Source organism: Lithobates pipiens, unplaced genomic scaffold (genome assembly GCF_037356315.1).
Source record: "Lithobates pipiens isolate NorthernLeopardFrog02 unplaced genomic scaffold, aLitPip1_a1.2 Scaffold_18, whole genome shotgun sequence".
Taxonomy (NCBI): Eukaryota; Metazoa; Chordata; class Amphibia; order Anura; family Ranidae; genus Lithobates; species Lithobates pipiens.
In genome coordinates, this window is record NW_027507758.1 from 475,112,007 (window position 1) to 475,134,468 (window position 22,462).

The 22,462-nt window shown below is 43.7% G+C and overlaps 1 protein-coding gene across 1 annotated transcript in view; it reads left to right on the forward strand.

Moving 5' to 3' along the window:
• LOC143986745 (vertebrate ancient opsin-like) overlaps window positions 1-22,462 on the forward strand; it is a 162,161-nt gene that overhangs the window by 134,093 nt on the left and 5,606 nt on the right. Inside the window, exons 3-4 of the mRNA XM_077485149.1 lie at window positions 11,847-12,080; window positions 14,559-14,586. Of these exons, the coding sequence (XP_077341275.1) occupies window positions 11,847-12,080; window positions 14,559-14,586 (262 nt within the window). The remainder of the gene's footprint in view (window positions 1-11,846; window positions 12,081-14,558; window positions 14,587-22,462) is intronic.

Consider the following 22,462-nt stretch of genomic DNA (forward strand, 5'->3'; position numbering starts at 1 on the left):
CGGTCATATGCACTTGTCTCAAAAAAGGCCCACACCAAGAACTTTTAGAATAACGCGCAGAGGCAGCGCCCTGCACAGGCGGAGCTCTGCTGTGTGCTGCCCCTAAGCTGGCCCCCGGAGGGCATCCTGCCTCGTTGGAAATGTGCCTCCTCCTCCTCCTCCTCCTCTCTCCTACCAGGCACCCAGGCAGCTTGTGGAACATGACTGCAAGATTGCTGTCCTTCTTGAGCATCCCCTCTCTCTGCGCTCACGCTACTGCCTTCCTCTAGCTGAGTATCATCATCAGAGCCTACAAAACACTGGGCATCCTCCTGGAGCATTTACCCAACACTGTGCTCAAAGAGTTCAGGAGACTCCTCAGGAGGATGTGGTGGGTCTAGGGAAGGAGTCGCTGATGATGACATTGAGAGGAGGGAAGATGATGCGTTGGCAGCTGCTTTGCTAGTACTCTGAGCCTGGGTGAGAGAGGATGAGGAGGATGAAGAGGGCTTGGTCATCCACTCTACCAAGTCTTCGGCATGTTGCAGCTCAACATGTCCAGCTGCCGAAAAGGACAAGCGTGTCCCATGGCCACGTGCTGATGATGACGATGCACCGCGTCCGTGACCAGCACTGTTGTCTCTAGACACAGAGCCTGCTTGCCCTCTTTTATCGGCTCGCGCCTGTCTGCCTCTCCTTGCTGGCCTTCCAGACATGGTAATGGCCTGAAGGGAGATGGGAAAACCAGCAGTTGGGTAGTGTATATTGTGCTGGAAGCACACACAACATCCACTAACTCCTGCAGATGGCAGATGGCTCAATTAGAGAAGAGCTATGTAGGTGGATATAACGGTGTATACTGTGGTCAGGGCACGCAGACAGCACGCACAATCTCCTACAAGTGGCTGCAAGCTCTATTTAAAAAGAGCAAGATAGCTAGCTATATAGGTGGATATAGCGGTGTATACTGCGGTCAGGGAACGCAGACAGCACGCACAATCTCCTACAACTGACTGCAAGCTCTTTTTAAAAAGAGCAATATAGCTATCTATGTAGGTGGATATAGCGGATTATACTGTGGTCAGGGCATGCAGACAGCACGCACAATCTCCTACAACTGACTGCAAGCTCCATTAAAAAAGAGAAATATAGCTAGCTATATAGGTGGATATAATGGTGTATACTGCGGTCAGGGCACGCAGACAACAACCACTACAGAAGAGCAAGAATGCTAAATCGGCCGATAATGAACGGTGTATACTGTGTTGAAGGTACACAGAACACCCACTAACTCCTACAGATGCCAACACACTACACAAGGCAGCCGCGCTGGTGGCCTTATATAGTTTGGGGCATGTACTATACAGCCTGAGCTATGATTGGCCACAGGCATCCTGTCTGTGGCCAATCATGGCTCTCTTGCTGCCGGCGCTGTGATTGGCCAAGCATGCGGGGTCACAGTGCATGCTTGGCCAATCATGAGCCAGCAATGCACTGCGATGGCGCAGTGCATTGTGGGCCGTGAGCGCCACACGAATTTGGTGTGCGAACGGCCCATAACGTTTGGTATTCCCCGAACGGGCGAACAGCCGATGTTCGAGTCGAATGTATGTTTGACTCGAACACAAAGCTCATCCCTAGTGGCCAGTTTAGGTAGGAGATAAATTCTCCATTGCTCATGGAACCCTTACCAACCTCAAGAGAAACCCTGGTGGAGAAAGGCTGATGTAGCCTGATAACAAATATGGAAGGAGGAGATTTTTTGCTAAGTGTAGATGGGATATGAGTATTTTGTGCCATAGACACACTAATGGTACTGAGTAATTAAAACTGCCTTTTTTCATTAACAAAATACATTTCTGAAAGATGCAAACAAGAGGTACTGTCAGAGCAGCATCTTTTAAGAAATAAATCACTGTGCATAAATCCCTATAGGTTTCATGTTAGTTACATAATTACAGTTTGGTACTATAAAGATAGCAGTTGTAATCAAGAAGGTGATTACAGCTGCATACCCATGAAAGATTGGACCCTGATAAACTTTGTTTAATATATCAATGGAAAAAATGAACTTTCATGATGATGAAAATACAGTGAATTTGTGTATACTAACCTCCCATAGCCTCTCCAAAGAGCTGCTAGTGTGTTATTAAAATCCCTTATTTACTCACTAGACATGTGCATGATGAAAAAATTTGTTTAGTTTAGGTTTGTTTACATTCTTTAATCTAGTTATTTAGTTTTGTTAAATTTGGTTCCTTCAATTCGTATTCAGGATTCGTATTCAGAATTAGTTTTATGTCTTTTTCTTTTTTTCTTCGAATTTACTGATTTTTTTTTTATTCGAAAATGTTCGAAACGATAATTTTTAAAATGGACAAATCAAAAATGTTAGATTATTTTAAACATTTTTTTAATATTTGAATATGGCAAGTGACCAAACAAAAGAAAAATCTTCATCAAATGATTACAATGACACTTTAAATCACCTTTGGCTTAACAAAAACAGCATTATTTTGAAATGGTACTCTAATAACACACACAGTCTTTGATTACAGAAACATGTCTATAGTTTGAAATCGACTGAAATGTCAGAAATTCGGACAAATTTTGTTTTGTTACTCTGAGCATTCAGTATACTTCATTTATACTGTAATTCGGGTATTTGGATATATCCAAATATCCGAATAATGAAAAATGTGTCTCAAATATTTATTTTGAGCTGCACATTTCTATTACTCATGGTCCCCCTGCATCTATGCTCCTCCCGCCATCTAAGCCCTGTTTGTGGACATGCAGTTGCCAGAAGTATCAATGCTCTGTTACCCATGCCCCTTGCAGTGTAGCCTGTACAATTGCATTTTTGTGTTTTTCAGTACTGTTCTGACTGCACACATTTGCAGCTCTAGATGGCCTTTAGGTGTTGTAACTGTCACGTTGCTGCTGTAGGGGTGTCAGAATTAGGCTCCTTTTTCTAGTGAATGTAAATGGAAACAGGAGACTTGCAAAGTAAATTCTTCTTCTTTAATAAGTGTGAAAGTGAATAAGAGCGACAGAATGACCTCTTTCCTGTACTGCAGTCTACGTTTTAGTTGAAGCCTCATACTGACACTCCTCTCCTACCCTGAGGTAGTATAACAGTCCTGTGGTCTGCTGTGAGCACTCCTGTGTAGACTTTTTTACTCATACTGCACTGTAGCTGAGCCCCCCCCCCCCCCCGCACACATCGTGGTGGCATTTTTCTCTGAGGAGGTGCCTGATTCCCAAGACAATAGTCAATCAAGACCAATTGAATATTCATCTCCTTGGTTTATATGGGGTCAGATAGCAGTGCAGGAAAGGGAACAGGACTACCTAGGAAGATGGAACAATATGCATCCTCTTTGTCCTCTGTGGACAGAAGAAAGAAAGGAAAACTTTCCAGCATTCTCCAAGGTAGAATGTGCCCTTGGGTTTCAGGTTAACTCACTAACCAGGAGAAAGAGAGTCCACTTTCACCCTGCTGTGTGGGATCAGAGAACCAGGTCACCTAAAAGCTCGAAGCAATGGTCTTCGTTTTCTCCTGGTCAACTCACTAATCAGGAGAAACAACTCACATTGTAGGCATTGCAACTAAACCATTGTCTGGTATTGGCATATTCCACTTACAGCTGCAAGGAGAAAGGCAAAGCAAGAGCTATGATTTTGCCCTGAGTGCGAAAAAGGTATTCCTGGCCAGCTTTGAACTCGGGACCTTCTGTGTTTGTGGCAAAAGTGTAGACCACTACACTATAGAAACCTATTCTTGGTGCTTTACCTTGGCATCAAAACTGAAAGTCTGTGCTAAAGTACAAATGATGAAAAGAAATGCAGAAAGTAGCACTGATCATAGAAACAGTCTCCAGGCACACCTTTTCTGCCAGGTTTTAAAAGGGGGGACCTTTTGTGTGTGAGGTGAACCACTACACTACCTATTCTTGATGCTTTAATTTGGTATTTAAAAAAATACCTTTGCAATATCCCCCTGCCCCACCCGCACAACACACTGCAAGAGTTAAATGTTTGGTAAGTCTAGGGCTAGAGGAATTAGCTGTAATACTTACCTCATTCCTTGCTCCAGGTTGTGGGCAAACCCTCACTGCCTTCACTTACAATGCAGGACTCAATGTAGGTGATAACATCAGAATACGACAGCTATCCAGAGTGCTGGAGAGAAGAGGTTTGGGAAGACTGGACGCACAGCGAGTGGGGCATTCAATTGTATTGTAGTAAATGTGCATGTGCTTCATGTTAAACCAGGATGCATGTGCATATCAAACGCTCACATTGCAATATGCTTTCTTTCTGTAAATCAAAGTTAGATTTTCCTGGAGGACCATCCAACAGCCTGTTGAGCGAGCTTGTGATGTTAATAACTCAGGAATGTATGGTATATTATAGAGGCAATGAAGCAGAATGCATTCAAGTATCTTTTTCCTGCCAGTGTTCTTACAGTTTATATGCTCTAGTTAAGTCACAATGTATTTCAGCAAAATCTCGCAAAACAAAAATTGTTGCTTGTAGGCACAATATTAAATACACATTTTTTGAATTATAAAACAGGTATTAAATGCATGAACAATTTCTTTAAATTCCAGTATATACATTTCTGTTTTTGTTTACTTCCAGTGTCTTATTCTTCTGATTTGAATCATGATGTGTCTCTTACTATAGCGGCGTTTGTGACATTACTGTGCCTTTATTCTTTCACTCATGATCTTGTCTTTCTGAAAAGCTTGGTTTTCTCTATATATAACTCTGCCCCTCGAGTGGTACAATATTGGAATTTAAATTTAGAACAAAGTTTCACTTCATAAGCTGGACTGATTCTCCCTTCTGGAAATTTAAAGAATTATTATTTTTTAAACAAAACCATCAGTGCCCTCAGCTGTACACAGGGGCATATCATGAAATCAGCGGGCCTGTTTGCAAAATAAAAAGCCGCCCTAGGCAGTTTAAAAAATAAAATGCACTAAGCGCGCCACAAAATATTGGGGCTTGGCTTAAAGGGGTGTGGTTTAATATAGTCTGAGATTTCTTACAGAATGTGGTAATGTTAAATAGGGAATGTACAGTGCTGAGTGTATGGTTGGGGGTAGCATGTGCAGACGAGGAGTACAGAGTGTATAGAGGTTGGTATTATGTGCAGGAGACAAGTATAGAGTTTATGGTGGTGGGTAGTATGTGCAGAAGAGGAGTGTGGAGTGTATGGAGGTGGGTAGTATGTGCAGGAGAGGTGTGCAGAGTGTATGGAGGTGGGTAGTATGTACAGGAGAGGAGAGAGGAGTGTATGGAGGTGGGTAGTATGTGCAGGAGAGAAGTGTGGAGTGTATGGAGGTGGGTAGTATGTGCAGGATAGGAGTGCGGAGTGTGTGGAGGTGGGTAGTATGTGCAGGAGAGAAGTGTGGAGTGTATGGAGGTGGGTAGTATGTGCACGTGAGGAGTGCGGCCTGTATGGCAATGGGAAGTATGTGCAGGAGAGGAGTGCAGTCACCAGTGCTGGCCCCCATTACATAAGAGTTAATAGAGCTCCCCTTAACATCAGAGTCCACAAAGTTCCTCCATGCACTGTAAGGGAAATCCTGCAGACTCTGATGTAAAGGGGAATGCTGGGAACAGACCACCTTTCGCAGAGTAAATACACTAAGGTAAGGGAGAGTTACTAATATAAGGAGGAATATTCATCAGTGTCTCCCCTTATCTTAGTTTATTTACCCTCCCTTACATCAGTGACCTCCTGCAGACTTTTTGTGGCCACCAGAGGTTGGAGCTGCCTGTCACTGACCTCCTCCATTGCTGGCTCGCGTGCAGGGCAGTCAGGCACAGTTCTCCAGACGGCTTCTCTCATATCATCTGTCAGGACTGAGCTCAGCTCTTCCTTCTCAGAGCTGGCCGCTCACCTGTTGGCTAATTGCCAACTCCCTTCTCTCCACAGTTACTCAGCTGTTGATGATATCCTGCTCGTCAGGTCTGACTACTTAAGCCGACCAGCCCAAAAGATCTCTGCCTTCGCCTTGGTCAACATCACAGAGCCTATCTCTTGCGTTCCTATTTAAAGAATTGCTTTGCTGACATCCCTTTTGGCTCCAGATCCTGCTTGCTGTTCTACAGTATGTTAATCCCTGACTTCTGGCTTGGCTGACTATCCTTTCCAGTTACTGAACTTTGACTATGCTTTGACTATGTTTGTTCTTTTTACTTTTATAATTAAACAAGTGAGATTTTACTGTACTTCTGTCTCGGTCTGATTTTGTGGTTTCTGACACCATCTATGTCCTCTTCTCTCAGCCCTCCTCTAGAGTCCATGTCCAGTCCTCCAGTGAGTGACACAGTCCCGGCCAGGGTGGGTGGTGAGCGTTACCCCCATTACATCACTCACTTCTGGCCCCTATTCTACGACTCACCTCTGTACCTACCCTTCACCTATTCCAACGCTCACTAGTCTGGAGGCACCTTCCCGTCAGTGGGGGATCGCTCTCCCCCTCCATGGACATTCACTGCCCTTCCTTCTCTTTGCCCGTTTCCCCTCCATCAAAGATTACAGAAGGAGACAAAATGAGTAAAATACCTCAAAACATCCAACCTGTCCTCATACAGTACAGCATATTCCATCATCACCATTCTCTGTATGCTACCATCATCTCCATCCTCTACCATCAATTCTATCCTCTACCATCATCTCCATATTTTACCATCATCTCTATCCTCAACCATCATCCCCTCCATCCTCTACCATCATTTACATCCTATACCATCATCGCCATCCTCTACCATCATCCCTGTCCTTCCTCTTCCATCATCTATATCCTCTACCATCATCTCTATCCTCCTTTCCATTCTCTTCCATCATCTCCATCCTCTACCATCATCCTCTCCATTCTCTACCATCATCTCCATCCTCTTTTCTATCCTCTACCAACATCTCTATCCTCCTTTCCATCCTCTACCATCATCTCCCCATCAGAGATTCCTGATGGGGGAGTGTCCCACTCATTAGAGGTCCCTCTGTCAGTGTTGCCCTGACAGAGGGCTGGATGGGAGCCGGCAATCAATGGGCAGAGCTTAGTGGGCAGGTCCCAATGGGCTCGGTATCAGTGTTTTTTGTGCAGTCTGAGTCTGAAAGAAGAAGGGGGAGGAGGCAGGGCACAGACAGCTGCCAGGTCCAAAGGAGAAAGACTTTCTCCTTCAACTCAATGCTGGGGGCTGGCCAACCATGTGGTTGGTTGCTAGACACCAGATGCCTTTAGCAACCAACCACTAATGCTGCCTAGTGCGTACAGAGCTCGTCTGTGGTAGTAAAGACTGTTTAGAGCTGTACTCCACAATTTTGTGGCAGGAATGCAGCACACTAATATGACAGGAGAGCTGCATGGCTTGCTAGCTTACTCTGGGGGCCCATGGGGTGTCACACAGCCACTCAGCCTCAGCAAGAGCTTTGTTTCTGCCACCTGACATCCACACTCCAGCAGCTTCCTCACAAGCAGCACCTCTCTTGCACTTTGCACAGCCCCGCCCTCCAACCCTTAGAATGTATAGAGTGTGGCACAGCACAGCAAGCTTGTCAGACATATTACTCCACCAAGCATTCATTTCAGTGGCTGTGGGAGTCAGCAGCCGGATCTATAGACTAGGGATCGGCAAATGCGGGCGCTGCCTCCACTTGTGTTTGTCAAATTAAAAACAAGTCCCAAAGCTACCAGCGTGTTAACACCACTTGGGACCCAGAAATGTGCATTTTATCTTTGGATGAGTTCTTAATCCATGTGGGCAGAGTGTGACAGAGCACAGTGAGCCCTGTCCTTGGGGCTCACGTGCACCACACACCCTGCACACATGGATGATATGCCACTGGCTGTACAGCATATATTAAATTAATTACCGGTAGCTATAATATTTATTTCAGTTCATTTGCAGGCAGATGAATGAGCTCATGTAGACAGTATGAATACTAGTTTTTCTGCAGACACAAAATTTCCAATAGTGAACACAACCAAGCCTGTATGATCAAGATTAATTGCAGTTTTGATAAGTCCACATGTGTTATCAAGGTGGAATTATTGTATGTTCAGACACTTTTAAGTGTTTTTCGACTTTTGCAGCCAATTTGGAATAATATGTATTTTATATTTGGTACAGGTTCTCATTCACATAGAATAACTTAAAAAAAAAAAATTGCTGCTTATGTTTTTACTTCCTTTTAACTGAAAACTCAAAAACGAAAGTCTCCCAATGCTAAGTAATGTTAGGAAAGAGTATGGGGGCTATATTTGATGTAATTAATTCTGTCTATATTGTGCTGGAAGATTTCATTATCAGTTGTAAACTAGAATTATACACTGTCTTACTACAAGGAATAGGAATAGGCTTATATAAGAAATAGGCTGAACTTCAGGCAAACGAAAATGCTGTAAGACCAGTCTCTTTGTTTTACAAATGCTCCAGTGTGCACAGGTCTTTTGACATAATTAAAGCGGAGGTCCACCCTAAAGTGGACCTTCCGCTCATCGGAACCCTCCCCCCCTCCGGTGCCACAATCGGCACCTTTCAGGGGGGAGGGGGGTGCAGTTACCTGGATAATCCAGGTAACTGCACCCACTTCCGGGATAGCTCTCTGCGGAAAGGGGCGTAACTTACGCCCCTTTCCGCAAGTGCCCACCCCTTCCCGCAAGTGCCCCGCTGCCTGCTGGGAAACACACAGATCGCAGAGGCAGCGGGGACCGTCCTCATTGCGCAGCGCGGCTCGCGCATGCGCAGTAGGGAACCGGGAAATGAAGCCGAAAGGCTCCATTTCCTGATTCCCATACCCAAGATGGCGGCGGCAGCACTCGAGTGTCGATCTAGAGATCGGCTTCGGGTGCCGACATCGCGGGCGTGCTGGACAGGTAAGTGTCACTATTTTAAAAGTCAGCAGCTGCAGTATTTGTAGCTGCTGGCTTTTAAAAAAAAAAAGAAACGCGGAGTCCCGGTGGACTCCCGCTTTAAGATCAATGAAGAGCCCAAAGCCCTGCACTGGACATGGGGACTCAAAGGGACAGTCCATTGCTGAAGTGTAGGTGAGCAAAGAAGAGTGCTGGCTGTTGGGGGAGTGGATGACCAGTTTATTAAAAAGTAGCTTTTTGCAGCCCCTGGACCTACACAGGCATTTAAACCTTGCAGTTTGGGTGCATCCCTTTTGCAAAGGAGGAATGTTCCTTTAACCAGAGTTGGGCCTTGAAGATCTTAACTAGAACTCTGCCTTGTAATGAGCTAAAAATTCAGTCTGTCCCCAATTTTCCACTCCACTTTAACTGTTCAGAGCATCTTGCAGTCGGCCCAAATGTCTGCTCCAAAGAAACAATGAAAATGTAAGTGTAATATGTCTTGAAAATGTTATGGCTTTTGGTATGCTATGTGAATGGGAGCACATAATAAATATATAATAGGGTTTTCTCAAATTTGATTGCAAAAGTGGATCTCAAAAGTCCCAACTCTACTTTATCGCGATTATAAAGGAAAGATTTTAAAAACAAAAATAACAAATGTGTCATACTTATCTACTCTGTGGAATGGTTTTGCACATAACAGCCCCAATCTTCTTCTTATTGCCCCCCCCCCCCCCCCCGTTGGTCCTGGCTCCTTCCCTTGCTGAGTGTCCCCTCTGCCAAGTTTCTTGCTATGGGGACAGGATTGCTCCTGAGCCACGCTCTGCATGTCCATGCACACACAGATCGTGATTTAGCCTCACTGTCTCCTCATTAGCTCGCTGTCTGTGATTGATAGCAGCAGGAGCCAATGGTTTCCTCTGTTGTGTGAGCCAATGAGGAGAGAGAGACTTGAGAGAGCAGCTGCTACCATGGACAATGCTGGATTGAAATGGGGCTCAGATAAGTATAAGGGGGCTGGGGGGGGGGCTACACCCAGAAGTTTTTTTTTTTTTAACTTAAAGTAGAACTATAGGCAAAACTTGTTTGTCTGTTTTTAATAGAGTAAGAGAGGGTTATAACCCCTGTTATATTGTTTTTTCGCCACCTGTGTCCAATTGGGGAGTTTTACCTTCACTTCCTGTCCCATGGCCAAACAGGAAGTGAGAGGAAATCTCAGAAAATTAAGGCAATTCCTTGGGGACCCCCAGGTCACCAGAACTAGTGTCCCCATTGGAAAATTTCAAATCTATTACTTTTCTGGGGACAACCCAAAATGTGGGATTTTCTTTTATGCTCACTTTCAATGATAATGGTAACAAAGACAAATAGAGAGGGGGAAATCTCCCTATCGGGGCACAGGCAGCAATACAAACTGGTGGCACTCCACTCTATCTAAAACTAAGAAAAAAAGGTTTTTCTTTTAGATATACTTTAATGTATAGACTGCATTGAGGTAAAAACATTGAGCTTTATCATGTAACCCCATAAACTAGTATGAATACTGGCTACATAGTGCTGGAGTTGTGCAAAGTCAACCACAAATGATCACAGGACAACTGCAGCAATATATATGACACTTTATCCATAACAAAGAAGCTAGAAGAACACACTTTTAAAAGACTGACTGTAAAAATTAACACTCAACTGCAATTTTGGATGTGATATTTGACTAAATGAAAATTGCCTAGAAACTGCCTATGATATTTGTAACTGAAGAGTACTATATAAAAAAGACAGCTTCACTTCATATTGGTACAACTTATGTATGACTCTTTGATGTCTCCTTTTCTACAGGACACCTTTATCATCTTTATATTTAAATGATTAGGTTACACTTGTTTAAAGCTGAACAAGCCAATCCACCTTGATTAGATTACTAAAAATCAGACCTAATTTTAATCTTGCAACCATCTAACAACATTATAATATTGCTTGTAATCATAGATGTCAACTTTTTAATATAATTTCAAGGGACATGTTGCTGCTAGTTATTTGTATATGAACAAATCACAAGTGGCGCTGTTATACAAACAACGATGTAATGAAAATGATGACATGCACAATGAGTATGGCTCTAAAAACACTGCTGACTACTGACTGACCGTTACATTTGAAATTATGCCAGATGACAAATTATCACAGTTTTATGTCGTTAACTAATTATTAAATATATATTTTAAAAAAATAACCAGTTTACCTAAATTTGACTTGGTGTCAGCCTCTTGAAATCCTCTATATAGAAGAAGATTTTAAGAAGGAGAGGTATGACTAGGTGCCAGTCAGGTGTGCTGTATGCAATAGTGTTGACTAGGGGCACATTTGCATGCAACCATCTGCTGAAGCCAATCAGCAGGCTGACAATGATAAGAGGACACCATTATATTTCCTAAATGTAAGTGGTATTTTCCACCTGGCTCTGCTGTGCTACAGAACTGTGCCAATCTCAGGACTGGATGACCAGAAGTACAAGTTCTTTGGCTGGTAAATACATTACAGCCCTGTCTGGCAAGGCAGGATGCTTTTTGTCTCCTGCAGTCCAGTAACACTTACAGATCTTACAGCCTGTGACTGGACAGGGAAAGCAAAAATTGGCTAGCTCATCACTCAGCGCTCTCACTCTATCAGCGTGCCTTTGGTAAGCACATGAGCACCACAGCACAATTGACTCATTCTTCCAGTCTGAGCTCTACTATATAGGAGATTAAAAAATGCATTACAAAATATGCTTAATTATGAATTATTAAATACAGAGCTGCATCAGTTTGTGCCACATATTATAGATCTGCCTTATATTTGGCTTTACATTCATGTTTTTCTTTGATAACTGTTTATAGCACCAAAATCTTTTCTCCTATGATCATACCTGGTTTATGAGCTGTTTTGATATTCAAGGAGCAGATAGAAAAAAAAACTGCTGGATAATACGCTGTCTTGTGTCTTCTGCAGATTAGCGGTGTCACAAAAGTCACAGCCCGAACTCGGGAGCAGAGAGTCCTCATTATGGTCATTGTGATGGTCATCTGCTTTCTTCTCTGCTGGCTACCATATGGAATAATGGCCCTGATTGCTACTTTTGGGAGACCCGGCCTGATTACCCCTTCTGCTAGCATTATACCTTCTGTTCTGGCAAAAAGCAGCACTGTTTACAACCCCATCATCTACATCTTTATGAACAAGCAGGTAGGTAAATGCATTTCATAATCTCATGTAAAGAGAATGACTGTGGGCAGCACAGGTGGGAGGGTCTGGTGGCATACAGAGATACATATCAGAAAAACTTCCATAAGACATATATAAATGTACCCTTTTCTCACCATAAATGATACATTTCCAAAGGATGTTTACAACTAGCTGGAAAAAAAGACTATGCAATTTTAAATTGTGTAAAAGGAAAATGGCAGTGTCAATAATACAGAAAAAAAAATCAATACAGAAAATATATCCAAATGGAAACTAATATAGCATTCTTTTATATAATGATGTGCAGGAGATGTGCATTTTAGTAGATTCGTAATAAATAACAGTGCTGTGTAGCCTGGGAAGCTAACACTCATATATTAAAACATTATGATGACAACTGACACCCATAGAAGTCAGTTGATATAACATTACTTCTGTATTGGAACAGCTTTCCCTTTACAGTAGGAAAAACCTATCTTGTTTTTATGCCTCATATATTTTCACTTATTATGTTATCAATTTGGAGAGGTGTTTGTATTGTTTTTGAAATCACTTTATGTATTTAGGCTTTAGGCTCTGGTTTTGTAAATCTCGATTTGAATAGTAATATTTAGCCTTTTGATCACTGTGCCTACTTGTCAATTGATTATACAGTATATGTTTTTTTTGTGTTTTTTTTTTGCATTAAACTTTATATATGAGACTCCTGACGTACTTGGCTCTTTAACACTGTACAGATTCCACCCTTAAAATACTAGCCTTATTAGCTCTTCTTTATTAATAATAAAGGGACCTGTAATTGTGTTTTATACTTTTTATGATCTGCAGAAAGTGGTTAATTCTTCTCTCCCTCACCCTCAACCTTGTGGAACATGTCACGGGTCCCAGAAGTATGTGGGACCATTCACAAAACACAACATGGTTAGTGTATGCGCAGTGGGCAGATGACTGTGAAGCCACAAGGAATCACAGCCAGCTGCAGACAGTAAACATGCTAGAGCCGGGGACCTGAAGACCAGTGAAGAATCAGTTCAGGTGAGGACAGCACTGGACCCCAAATAGGTAAGTGTCCTTTTATTAAAAGTCAGCAACTACAGTATTTGTAGCTGATGCCTTTTTTAAACAGGACGAAGGACTAACCACTTTTAGTTGTACATTCTTCTGCCTGATGCTGTTGAGCATGTTTCAGCAGTTTTGAGTTAGATGTTCTAAGTTATGAATAGTAATCAGCCTTAGCAATCACTTAAGCCTAGTACACAGGGGCTACATCAGCCAGTTCAATAGAAACCGGCCACCATTCGGCCTGTGTGTATGTCGGCTACTCTCACAGGATCATGAGTGCTGACCGGAGTGTTATGGGGGCGGGCAGTAGAAGAACACATTAGCACAGCAGAGGAGATCACTATACTAACATTGTGAGTTTTTTTTCCAACTAGACTTTAGGAGCTTTTCCTAGTGATGTGAGTTGGGTAGGTGATAAATGTTTGATACAACCCCCCCAGAAGGCTCTTGGTTTTCTGGACTCCTGCCCATGGGGGTGGTGTGCTGAGTTTTGTGTCCCATAGGCACAGGCCTGGGAAAATCATCCTTACTGGGAGGCTAATGAAAGGTACTGGCATATTGAAAGATAGAAAGTACTTTGGCCTGGAATCACATGCAGCTGCCTCCACTTACAAAAATGTTTTTAGTTGCTGCAAGAAGTTTACAGAAGAAAATTCTCAGCTCTCCTATTTTAGAATCTGCTATCAAGATACCACTAGAAGTTTGATCTCTGAAACACCAGCTATCTATTCGTTACTATTAGCCAACCTAGACTATTGCTACACAGGGAAAGTATGTGCCTTTGAAGAGGAGTAATCAGCCTGGTGTCTGAGACAAATTGCAGTTGGGGTATCTGGGTATCCACAATTCTGCATCCTAAAAAAATAAATATTACAGATTATAAAGCCCATTTTTATTTAACAATTCAGAAAGAAGGATGTGTATAGTGCATCCCAGCTATGTAAGTGAACTTGGGGTCCACAATGTGACCCTTTTTCCTATCTTAGTGGTCCATAGCTATCTTATACAGTATAAAAAGCATTACAATAAAATTGGCAAAAAATTCCACTGTGGTAAAATACCAGTCAAGTTGTAACCCTAGTTGCAACTATTGCATTCATCAGCTGAGGGTGGACCATACAGATAAACCTTGGGAATCTAAGCAAAACAGTGATTGCAACACAACAACAGTAACAAAATTCACACATTTCTTGTTGAAAGTGACTACTTCTTTGAAAAAGAAAATGTTGAAATGTTGCATTACTATTATTTTAACAGAAAATCACCATAAAGCTTTTAGGTTTATTCACCATTTTGTATCTTATGGAGTTAGAGAAACCAACGTCACTGAAGCACCTTTGATTTCAAGCCTAATTTGATGAGAAAATATTGCACATGTTGACATTGATGGTAATTATCTTTCACTTTTCTAATTAGCTTTTAAGACTGGGCTTGATAGTCACAGGTGAATTTGTGATTTATGCCAAGCATTGCTCTAGATAGGTCTCACTTTAAAGAGTTTTAAATCCTTCTTCATATAAGGAAAAATGTCTCCATTAAGTCATACTGGAGGGAAGAGTCTATATTCTCCACTGTATTATTTATTAGCATAAACACTACACCAAAATGTTTATTAGGACAATGTCTGAGATTCTTGGATGCAGCTGTAAATATTTTTAGAAAGAAAAGATAGGGCTTTGCTTTAATTGTTTAATTATTGTTAGGGAAATATGAATAATATTTTTAAGTATAATATGGTTTGCTGTATAAGCGTTATGTTATGTACCGTGAGCTTTATTCATTTATGTATGGCAATTACTAGGCTTTTCAGTTGTGCAAGGCATGCACTTTAAACAAATTACTAAAATGATTAGCTATAGTCTTCACCCTAGAGACTTCTATTGTGATTAATAAAAGATTGTGGGGCTGATGCTTAAACATTTTAGAAAAGGTCTGTAGAAAAGTTAACTTTGCTTTGCAGGTCAACTTTGCTTTGCACCCATGGCAAAGTTGGCATGCAGCAAGCCAGACGAGCGCTACATTTTCACATCAATGGGGTTCAAACTGGTGATGAGGAAGTGTTACATCTCTTCCCAACCGCCTTTTAGTAGCCCCTGGAGCATGATCTGAACAGGGATTGGACTTTTGAGACAAGGGAAATTTAGACACATATCTAATTCTACCCTAAGAATATTTTAAGATTATACAGTATGTTGTAACAATTTTAAGTGCTGTTATATTACTTTTGCACTTTAGGTGATACTATTACATATATAGTATTTGTAAGAGAGGAGGTAACGGAAGCCGAAAGAGCATATGTGGAAAGTCCTACCCCAGAGAAACAAAATATATGGTTAGAAAAACAACAGGAATATAAAATGGTGATTATGAGGAAAATGGAGAATAAAAGGCTATTTCAGAGCCAGATTGCTTATGGGGAGGGGGAAAGAGTTGGGAGAATGTTGGCGCACTTGGTAAACACCAATTCCCTGTCCTCCTCTGTCCCTGCGATCAGGACAGAAGAAGGAGAAATTATAACACAGGGCGTAGAGATCATAGATACTTTCAGAACATACTATGAGAAACTGTACAGGTCTCGGGGGGCTGCGAAGGACAGGGAAATGGATATATTCTTTGATAGTATTAAAACTCCGTTCCTCACTGAGGAGGAGAGGGGGGTAATGGAAGCCCAATTAACATTAGAGGAAATTCAATCAGCGGTGGCAGAAATGGCTAACCAGAAATCCCCAGGTCCAGACGGTTTACCAGTAGAAATATACAAACATTATGGGAAAGTAATGCTCCCAGAGCTTCTTAAAGTTTTTAACTGGGCAAAAGAAGAAGGGAAGCTTCCAAAATCAATGACCGAAGCAACGATAGTTGTTTTGCATAAGGAGGGGAAAGATCCATTGGATACGAAATCTTATCGACCTATATCCCTCCTTTGTTCTGATGCTAAAATATTAGCTAAAGTGTTGGCACTCAGACTGAATAAAATTATCTCGAGACTCGTGCATCCCGATCAAACGGGATTTATCCCCGGTAGGTCCACTAGCATGAATGTTAGGAGGCTTTACCTAAATCTACAGCTACCAACGGAAAATGAGGGTAAAAGAGCAATTATGGCACTAGATGTGGGTAAAGCCTTCGATAGCCTAGAATGGGGATATATATGGCGAACACTGGGCACATTTGGGTTTGGCCCCAAGTTTATTGCTTGGGTACAAACCCTATATAGTGGTCCTAGTGCGCGAATAAGGATTAATGATGAGTACTCAGATAGGTTTTCTTTGGAGAGGGGAACAAGACAGGGGTGCCCGTTGTCACCCCTGATTTTTGCTCTTGCTATGGAGCCATTAGCCATCGCAATACGATCAAATATAAATATGGCAGGCTTCCAGAGAAAGAGGAGGGAGGAGAAAATAGCTCTGTACGCAGACGATATCCTCCTCTTCTTGGGGGACACGGAACAGACCCTTAGACAGGGGATGACTATACTGGCCGATTTTGGTAATCTTACTGGATTGGTTATAAATTGGGAAAAGTCAGCCCTAATGCCAGTAGATTCAATAGTGAATCGAAACATGCTGGCAGCCCCGCAGATAGAAGTGGTCGATCAAATAAAATACTTAGGGATACTTATTAAAAGAGACCCTGAAAAATATATTGGTGATAATATACTCCCACTAATAACTAAATTTAGAACTAAGATTGAAATATGGAAGAAGCTCCCACTATCAGTTGCGGGAAGATGTAATCTGATCAAAATGGTGTGGCTGCCCCAGATGCTGTATCTACTGCATAACTCCCCGGTATGGGTTGATAAAAAGTGGTTTAAAAAAATAGAAGAATTATTTAGAGAACTCATATGGAAAGGTCGAGTGTCAAGGATTAGCCTCCAGACCTTACAGTTACCAACTAGGAAAGGAGGAATGGCAGTACCTCATCCACGGAGCTATTTTTTAGCAGCTCAATTACAGCATCTGGGGATAAGTAAAGGTAGGATCGGAGGAACAAATAAGGCATTGATGATAGCAGAGTCCCCTCACAATACAATTATGGAAGCTCTGGAGGCAAACTCATTTCAATATAGGATACCGACGATAAAAATGGTTTTAAAAGTCTGGAAGGCAGTTAAGACAATAAAAGGCCTGGGAGGCCTGACTAAACATACCCCATTATGGAACAATTTAAATTTGCCAGAAATGGAATTGATTGGTAGATATAGACCATGGGAGATAAAGGGGATTGATAAACTGGCCCAATTATATGAAGGAAGTATATTGAAAACATTTAATGCATTGAGGGCGGAGTTTGATATACCAAAGCATTCATTCTATAAATATTTTCAGATCCGACATGCGCTGGATAAACAATTTAATAAACAAGGCCCAGTGTGGAATAACTCCCCTTTTTATGACAGATTGAACGCGCAAGAAAAGGCAGGGGGAACTATAGCAGAAATATACCCATATTTATGGTGTGGAGCCCTCTGACCGATACGGTTAAGGATGACAAACAAGGTTAACATAAACTCGCTTACTTGAAATGGACCTGAAAGTGTGCCCTGGTCTGACGTACGGTATACCAAAATAAGGGGGCATACCTTAGATAGAAAGTGGGTGATAAATGAAATGAATATGAATGGAGTGAAATGAGTACTCTCATGAGGAGTATGATGCTTGAGAAATGCCCTGAAAAAGGGGATGGGTGGGTGGGTATCGCGCACCGGAACCGACGAGGAAGACAGGCGAACGGGCTGGTTATATACTCCACCGGGCTCCTCCCATAATTTCAGGCCACCATACTGGCCTTTCTATTTATGGTGTGGAGCCCTCTGACCGATACGGTTAAGGATGACAAACAAGGTTAACATAAACTCGCTTACTTGAAATGGACCTGAAAGTGTGCCCTGGTCTGACGTACGGTATACCAAAATAAGGGGGCAAAAACATTCAGGTAGGGGTTGCATTTTATTGATCCAAGTTTGTTACTGGGTGAGCTCGACAAAGGCCTGGGTCATCTCCGCTTGCGGATTCGGTATGTAGCGGGCGAAACAGGTGGACCTCCATCTGCCCAACTTCTTGATAATGTGAGTAGGACAGAGGTGAAGGATACCCGGGAGTATCCTGACACGTTCCACCGGGCAGCGTTCAGAGGTTTAGTGAGAAATGGCAGAAGAGGACTAACTCCTGGTTGATCAGCCAAAAAGGGCCGACAGGCGCGTGAGAATGGCGACCGGGTACCAGCGGTTGTTGGACTTATAGAGGTGTATGTCCGAACCCGAGCCAAGCTGCTGCGTCTTGGAGACTGCTAAGTGTAAGACGAGATGGTCTCCGTATCGGACCAGGTGGTGCTCGCACAGCATGCGTGCTGTGAGGCTACAACAAGTAAAACTCGCTTGGCCGTAAGAAGCCGTAGAAGGCCAGGTGTATGGCTGCTTGTAGATGACACTAATGTGGAGACCGAAAAGGTGAAGTGGCCAGGAAATCTGACATATTTCTAAACGTCTCCTGTGACAGGCAGTCGTTTTGGTGCCGGCCATCGGCTGGCGCTTTCTGGATACCGCGCATAACAGCCCGAACGGCGTGGTAAAATAGGAAGGGTACGGTAGGGTCCTGGAGGGACGTGAAATGTTGTACACCGGTCAGGTATAGCCGGATCGTATTAAAGGATAACGCCAACTGCGAGTGGCAGTAGGCAATGAAGGCTATGACTTGCTTGACACGGGACGTCTCTGTACTGTGATACGTGATGAAGTTGGTTAAAGGCCCTCCAGGCTGATTGATAGGCTTTGAGGGTATTGCGGGAAAGGGAGTGATCAAATGAGTTGGGTAGCCACTAGGAGGTGAGGGGCTAATCCAGGGTCAGTTGAGACCAGTCCGGGATAGCTGCTGATGTTAGTCCGGCTCCGGGTACCTGAACGAAAACGAGACAAGGTTAAAAGCGGGAGAGGGCGTCCGCTGCCTGATTGACTTTACCGGGGATAAAGGAAGAATGGATGTTGAACTGAAACAACAACAAGAGCTGGACCAGTCGACGTAGGAAGGACATAACCAACAGAGAGGGCGCCTTGGCGCAGCCAGGAATTGCCAGTAACTGGGGAGGCCAGGGAGCTGCGAGCCAGAGGTGGCCAAAAAACAGCCGCAAGCCCGTGGAGGCCGCTGCGTCGGTCATCACCTGGGGAGAAAGGGAAGACACGGAGGGAATGAACAGGGAGACGTCATTCCCAGACGATAGGAATTCCTCCCGCATAGCAAGGACTGCTATTGCCGCGGGAACCCGGCTGAGGACTTGCTCTGGATCCTGTGAGAGGGACAGTAAGACCAATAGGCGTGACACAAAGGCGCGACCCTTGAGGGATGATGTGCATAGCGACGCTCGACATGCCGTGAAGGGACTGTAGGTGTCTTTTGGATGACTAAACTGGGGAATATGCGAGGATATTATATGTCCGTAAAGATGGCAGTTGTAATGGGCGAGCATTGGCCGATGGCTATGGGCTGATGCCTCTGGACGCCTCGTAGTGGGGATCTTGCTGTATGGGCCGTAACAACAGATGGCTCTCCGAGAATTGTAAGGATAAGAAATGTTGAACGCTGGCTAGAAATAGCCTGGGCGTGCTACAGGAAGAAGCCAGTTGCGTGTGTCAACATGATCCTGGTGCGGACGGAAGTTGAACTCAACTGTCCCAAGGAAGAGACGGACAGACAGGCAACAGTGAGTGGCTTGTAAGAAAAGCCACAGGAGACGAGTGGCCAATTAAGAGCTGCTGAAAATGACGTGTAGCCAGTTAGCGTGTCACTGAGAACGTGCTTGCAACAAATGATTGCAAGAAGTTATGCTAAGTCGCGAGCCTTGGCATGACTAAAGGTTGTGTTTGAACGTGTGCTTGCGACAATTGCCCGAGAGTTTGTCACAGGAGACGTGTACGTGGTGACTGTGAGCAATTCGTGTTACCGCATGTGCACTGCGAAGACTGCGGGAGTTGTGCTTGCATGTATGTTTGGATGCGTGCTTGCGATGGTTGCAAGATGTTACCCAGGATGCGTGCTTGCCATGATTACAAGATGTTATGCTAGGACGCGTGCCTGCAACGATTGCAAGGATTTACAGTAGGCTTCATGGGTAGCCAGGCCGGAAAAGACAGAAGTCCATCCTGGTCCAACCACAAATCAAAATAATAAGGTATCACACCACCCGACACCCCAATTCTACGCCCGCAGCTGATCCAGAGGAAGGCAAAAAACCCCAACAGAGCATAGCCCAATTTGCTACAGTAGGGGAAAAAATTCCTTCCTGACCCCTCGAGAGGCAATCGGATTTTCCCTGGATCAACTATGCCTATAAGTATAAGTACCCTGTAATACAACGAACATTTAGGAAGGTATCCAGGCTTTCCCCAAAGCAACCTATTGAGCAGCCAGAAGTGCCTGCCAGCAATGATTGCCATAAGTTGTGCCTGGACATCAGCTTGCAATGATTGCAAGAGGCCTATGCTTGAATGCGTGCTTGCCATGATTGCAAGAGGTCTACGCTCGAATGCGTGCTTGCAATGATCGCTAGAGGTCTAGGCTCGAATGCGTGCTTGCAACGATTGAAAGAGGTCTATGCTCGAATGCGTGCTTGCAATGATTGCAAGAGGTTTATGCTCGAATGCGTGCTTGCAACGACTGCAAGAGGTCTATGCTCGAACGCGTGCTTGTAATGAGTGCAAGAGGTCTATGCTCGAATGCGTGCTTGTAACGAGTGCAAGAGGTCTAGGCTCGAATGCATGCTTGCAACGACTGCAAGAGGACTACGCTCGAATGCGTGCTTGCAATGAGTGCGAGAGGTCTACAATGATTGCGATTAGTCTATCTCTGGATGCGTGCTTGCAACGATTGCAAGAAGTCTACGCTTGGATGTGTATTTACGATGATTGCACGAAGTCTACGCTTGTATGTGGAGAGACACAACGAAACACGCCTAAACGAAGCTGTGTTCTTCCCTTTTGAGGCAACTTTATAATGAAATGAGGCCGAGGAGCAAGGCCCCCCTGGTAGGCATCCAAACCTTGAAAAATCAACTGGACCCAAACCGGGGAGCGGCATGTGACAGTGAGATGAGAGAACCTGCCATGACAGAGATCCGGATCGCCATGCCACAACTTGCGACTGAGCACGAAACGGATTCTGGAGCATGTACTGAAATGAGGCCATTCCTGGGGCACGCCGAGACAAATTTGGTACACCGATGTGACTATTCGTACCGGAACGTGATAGGTGAAATGAAATGAAAACCCATGACAAAGACAAGAATCAGAGGACGAGCCCTTGAACCAAACGGATGAATCCTGTCCTTGGAGCATGTACTGAAATGAGGCCATTCCTGGGGCACGCCGGGGTGAATTTGGTACACAGATGTGACTATTCGTACCGGAACGTGATAGGTGAAAAGAAATGAAACCCATGACAAAGACAAGAATCAGAGGACGAGCCCTTGAACCAAACAGATGAATCCTGTCCTTGGAGCATGTACTGAAATGAGGCGTAACAGCTGGGCGCACCGGAACGAATCGGTGCATAAATAAATGCAACAGGATTCGAATCGGAGCGTAATAAGTGACCGAAATGATATGCCATGACAGAGATAAGATTCAACGACTGGACTGATGGTTACAACAAAGAATCCGACTCTGGAGCATGTACTGAAATGAGGCGTAGCAGCTGGGCACACCAGAACAAATCGGTGCATAAAAGAATGCGACAGGATTCGAATTGGAGCGTAATAAGTGACAGAAATGATATCCCATGACAGAGACAAGATTCAACGACTGGACTGATGGTAACAATAAAGAATCCGTCTCTGGAGCATGTACTGAAATGAGGCGTAGCAGCTGGGCACACCAGAACGAATCGGTGCATAAAAGAATGCGACAGGATTCGAATTGGAGTGTAATAAGTGACAGAAATGATATCCCATGACAGAGACAGGATTCAACGACTGGACTGTAGGTTACAAAGAATCCGTCTCTGGAGCATGTACCGAAATGAGGCGTAGCAGCTGGGCACACCAAGACGAATCGGTGCATAGAAGAATGCGACAGGATTCGAATTGGAGCGTAATAAGTGACAGAAATGATATGCCATGACAAAGACAAGAATCAGGGATCGTGCGTGAACCTGCGAGTGATTCAGTCTCTGGAGCATGTACAGAAATGAGGCCAAACCCTGGGGCACTTCAAAGCGAATCGGTGCACCAGAGGTGCGACGGGATTCGCGCCGGAGCGCGACTAGTGACAGAAATGATTCGAAACTGAAGAAATGACTGGGACTGAAATGACTTAGAATGAGATGAAA